Source organism: Dioscorea cayenensis, unplaced genomic scaffold (assembly GCF_009730915.1).
Source record: "Dioscorea cayenensis subsp. rotundata cultivar TDr96_F1 unplaced genomic scaffold, TDr96_F1_v2_PseudoChromosome.rev07_lg8_w22 25.fasta BLBR01001513.1, whole genome shotgun sequence".
NCBI lineage: Eukaryota > Viridiplantae > Streptophyta > Magnoliopsida > Dioscoreales > Dioscoreaceae > Dioscorea > Dioscorea cayenensis.
In genome coordinates this window covers 12114-16685 of record NW_024087904.1, presented here as the reverse complement: position 1 = coordinate 16685, position 4572 = coordinate 12114, and the positions used below count along the sequence as shown (strand labels likewise).

At 34.2% G+C, this 4572-nt stretch overlaps 1 protein-coding gene across 2 annotated transcripts; it reads right to left on the bottom strand.

The window, feature by feature from the left end:
• Nucleotides 1-302: 302 nt before the first annotated feature.
• LOC120256575 (short-chain dehydrogenase TIC 32, chloroplastic-like) lies at nt 303-4221 on the bottom strand. 2 transcript variants are annotated; one of them, XR_005535359.1, is made up of 9 exons: nt 4063-4221; nt 2877-3108; nt 2653-2732; nt 2055-2208; nt 1867-1945; nt 1551-1635; nt 1206-1252; nt 508-736; nt 303-360 (listed from the first exon to the last, which is right to left on the bottom strand). XR_005535359.1 is itself a non-coding variant. In XM_039264233.1 (8 exons), exons 1-8 carry the CDS (start codon nt 4166-4168, stop codon nt 581-583), a joined length of 939 nt encoding a protein of 312 aa, XP_039120167.1. In that variant the 5' UTR covers nt 4169-4221; the 3' UTR covers nt 393-580. The 2 variants fall into 2 exon arrangements, 1 of the variants encoding a protein (XP_039120167.1); XM_039264233.1 differs by lacking the exon at nt 303-360 and having other exon boundaries at nt 393-736.
• Nucleotides 4222-4572: the final 351 nt, after the last annotated feature.

Sequence of the window (4572 nt, the reverse complement as noted above, 5' to 3'; positions counted from 1 at the left end):
GGGGTTGCTGCTGTTGGGAACTTGAAATGGTTGGAACAATGCCAACCATCTCAAGCTCCTGATGATGAAGCTGCAAACAATGCCACACAGCGGCAGGCTTCCAGGTGAGCGGAGCCGGTTGGAACTTGAGAGACAGCTTGTAATCTGTGTTGGAGCCACTAACCGAGGTTGCCCAGAGCTCGCCCGTTCATGACGAAGCACAACCATCTGCTTTGAGGATCGATCTTCCATGGGAGGGCAGACGGCATGACAGTTGAGAAAAATCTGGTGAGAATTAATCCTCCTGGGAAGGATTGCAAGCTCACTGCCTGCACGGACAAGGTCCTCTGCTGGACCAAGCTACGGTGGTGGTGTCGAAGCCTGTTGAAGAATGAGTTTAGCTCTTAAACTATAAAATATACCATCAAACAGTCAAATATCAGCTGCATTGCCAGTAAGAAGAAATACAAGACACAGTATTCATTCTTTCATGTAAACCTCACAACACAAACCACTGCACAGACTGACCATAAAATTCTTTATAAAGTTGGTAATGCTTGCAATTATGCAGGAACCTCCACAATCAAGTCAATCAAGTCAATCAAATCATATTCAAGGAGAGTTCCCAAAGCTTCTTCCCCATTTCTGGATCTGCGGCATGAGATTTTAGTTCAGCAACATTTGAGTCCACAAAATATTTCCCAGTGACTCCCTGAACTTGAGGATGCAGTGCGGCATAACATGTCGTCGCAGCTCCCTACAGTTTAAAAATCACAGCTGCCATAAAGAAGCACCCTAAGAGCAGGATATTGTCTATTGACAATGGTTTTTAAAGATTTTTGTCGTTCGTAAGAGCATTGATTATCAAGAGCAGGGATTAACAATGCAAAACTTTGCTTCATGAGATAAGTTATACTGAACTGTAAAAAAACAGCTTTACTGTCAATTTTAAACAGTGATGGCTGACATTCACTTGTAAACTAGAAGTTGAAACAAGAGCAAAATGGGATTGATGATGAATGTAAGATATGATTTGGAGAAATTTTCGGTTGTGAAGAGTAATAGGCACATCAATAACCGTGCAATACTCAAACTACCAAGAAATTTATGTATCTACTTCACTTGATATTCATTCAAACAATTTAAACAATATACACTTACCAACATTGAGAAAATTCACATGATTTTTGAAACATCAATAGCTTAAATAGGGACAGCAATCTTACCTGCTGAACATTTTTCAACACATACTTGCCAAGTGTAGTGACAATACCTAGAAAAAGAGAATGAGAATTAATCACAATTTTTTGGTGACACAATACAAAGTATTGTTGCTAAACTCCAGTAAAGAAATTAAAGATGCTAAGTAGTAAGTCGGGTGAGTCTAAATAGGATATATTGCTTACCAAATGGTGTCGGCTTGTCTAAGTATGAACTATACAATGGATACAGTTAGAAATTTCTTCCCTTTGGTTGCTTAATATAAATTTCTTGTTTATTTGTGTGTGCCTCACTAAATATGTCATGCCAAAATAAAACAGTACGATTTTATAAAAATAAAAAGCATTCACCATTCAATATAGGAGAATGCCGATGAATATTAGTTACAATTGGTCCTGGGTGAAGTGAGTTGACAGTCACATTTGCACCTTGCTCCTGTAAATGAGAAAAATGGAATCCGTTGCCGAGAATATCATGATCAGAGTAAAATGGAGACATGAAAAGTAAGCATAGCAACACGTTTGACTAAGCATAGGTCATATGCATTTGGAACAACTCATGAATTGATTTCAATAATGTTAAGATGGGATAACGAATAAAATATCTTAGCCAACCATGCACGTTGTGTGTAAATGTATCAGAAAAATATCGAAGGAAAATTAATACCTTCAAAATGCTAGAGAGCTGGTTTGCATGCAATATGTTTGCAAGCTTTGATTGACCATAACTATAGAAAGAATTGTACCTACCAGAAAGCATAATGAAATCATTGAAGACTATTTAAATCATTTAAATGCTTAACAATGAACAGATTAATGAAGATTGAAGAATACATGGCCATATTATTATTATACCCTGATTTATCATTAATTTTGTCAAAACGAATTCCTCCTCGATATGTGTACTTGTATGAATCAGAAGCAACATTTATAATTCTTCCTTCTATGTTACTTTTGTGGGCTGTGGCTTTCATTTTGTCCAACAAAAGCTCTGTTAAAAGAAAAGGACCTGCAAAAAGGTGGAATGGATTAGCATAATATGTTTCTTTACAAATATCAAACTAATAAAAATGGCCTACAAAGTAAGGTTTCAGAAATTGTTATGAAAGACAGTTGACAGAGAGCATACATCTACAAAAATCATTAGGTCAGATGTAATTTACAAATTCTACAACACTCCTCCAGTTAATAAAAGCTATTAGATATGTAAGAGTCTTTTTGAAAAATTATTTAAATCTATACACAAATCTGTTATAAAATGAGTAAGTCATTGGGAAGAAGAGGAATTGATAAAAAGAAATAGCACAATTACACTGATTAATAATTGGGATAGCTGACTGTTATTTGTGTCTTCAATGGCAAAGCATATTTGAAAATAGGAGTAGGAAAATTGATATGCCCTAAATTCAAATCCTCAAAATACAACATTAAGCATCAGATATATAATTCGTACCAATATGGTTTGTGGCAAAAATCAGCTCTATGCCATCTTGAGAAAGCTCGAATGGAACAAAACCGATTCCCGCATTGTTTCTACAAATAAACATATAGAACTTATCATCAAACTGTATAATGAATATGCTAGATTTAATATTTTTTTTTTAGAGATATAAATTGATGCAAATCCACAACATTCAGCTGGTAGGCTAAACTTATTTGATTTGCAAATGTCCTTACATGAGAATATTCAATGGCAGGCCTGCTGAATTGAAATCTGCTGCAAACTTTCTGACCGATGCATTTGAGCTGAGGTCCAACTCCATGACATCCACTTTGGCGGTAGGGATTTTGCTCAATATAGCTTCTTTAACAGCATTACCAGCAGACATATTCCTGACACCCATAATCACATGGACACCACGCAATGCAAGTACCCGTGAAGTTTCAACACCAATACCACTCGACGCTCCTGCATAAGGATGAGAACAGACCAAATTAATGAAACACAAAAGCATTAGAAAAAAATAAACAAAAATAGGCATACAAAAAAGAAATGCCAATTTATTGAACATGGATCACCCAGCTTTATGAATTTGAGTAAAAAGGCCAATTTTTGTTTAACTGTTCTACACTACATATATATCCCACATGTGCTGCCGTTTATTCATTGTCTTCTCAAAAAGTTGACAAGCCCAGCAGGTGTTAAATCCAATAGAAGCACGCAATAAGGAAAGAGTTACAGTAGAATCCATTCCAATTAATTTTAGACAAAATAAAACAAATAAAAGAATTAGACAGACATGTTATCTTTTTAAGTATCCAAAAAAACCCCAAGTTATTCGTCCACAGAGCATAATGTTCAAATCTTTGGATAGAAAATGATAAATAAAGTCTACATAGGTATAAAATAATTCTGAAAGAGAATTCTTTTAATAACTCTTCCAATTTGAAACTCAAAGACAAGAAAACTATTGCTAACAATGACCTTTATATTTTGAGAGGTTATTCAAGTAAAACAACCCCAAATAACAAATAAATACAACAATATAGATTGGAAACACAAGAATAACCAATATAATTAATTTCTATAGGGATATTAGCATGGTTTCCATACATCATAATGGAGTTGGTCTGGGTATGACTCCATGGAATTCACAACAAACAAAATAACATAATCAACTAAAATTCCATCTCCATGGTTGCTATAATCACTCAAATTCACAGCATAACAAGCCATATAAACAGCAAACAATTCACAATCCATAGATTTTCAGCAAAAACCTATTCCAAAACAATCCAAGATACAAACTTTCACATTAATCAATAAACCAAATAAGAAAAACAACTACAAAATAACTCAATAACTGGATCAAACCCCAAATTGACAAAGAAAAACAAAAACAAAAAACAAAAAACAAAATACCAGTGACGATGGCAGTGAGGCCGCTGCCATCGATGCCCTCTGTGACCTCTTCCGCAGTGGAAGAGTAGGAGAACCCTGAAGGACCCTTCCTGCTAAACCACCACATTTCTCTCTCTCTCTCTCTCTCTCTCTCTGAGAGTGAGACTCTCTCTTGTGAGAAGTATAATGGAGGTGGTTGTTGCTTCCACAGTGAAATATACTAAAAAAAGAAAAAGTTCCACTTTTTTTATTATTTTATAATAATAAAAAATAAAAGTTTATTGTTCATTGGATATTTTGAGTTATTAGACAATAAAATATAGATGAAGAAATTAGTTTAATTATTTAAAAAAATATAAAAATTAATTTAGTTAGTAAAGTACTATAGGATTTGGCTTCTAGAATCACTAAAAAAAATTAAATTAATTTAATTTAAAAATATGAGTTATGCTTCATGTTTGATGTTTTCTTTATAATTTTATACTCCATTCACTGTAAATTATTTGCCGAGATTTTGCTTTTATTTATAAA

What these genes read in the sequence shown, in the direction of transcription:
- LOC120256575 (XM_039264233.1), bottom strand. Translation starts at nt 4,168, where the DNA reads ATGTGGTGGTTTAGCAGGAAGGGTCCTTCAGGGTTCTCCTACTCTTCC. An exon ending in AAAATTAATGATAAATCAGG is followed by an intron (nt 1,946 to 2,054) that starts GTATAATAATAA and finishes GCTTTCTGGTAG; the next exon opens with GTACAATTCTTTCTATAGTT. An exon ending in TGTTGAAAAATGTTCAGCAG is followed by an intron (nt 737 to 1,205) that starts GTAAGATTGCTG and finishes TTTAAACTGTAG; the next exon opens with GGAGCTGCGACGACATGTTA.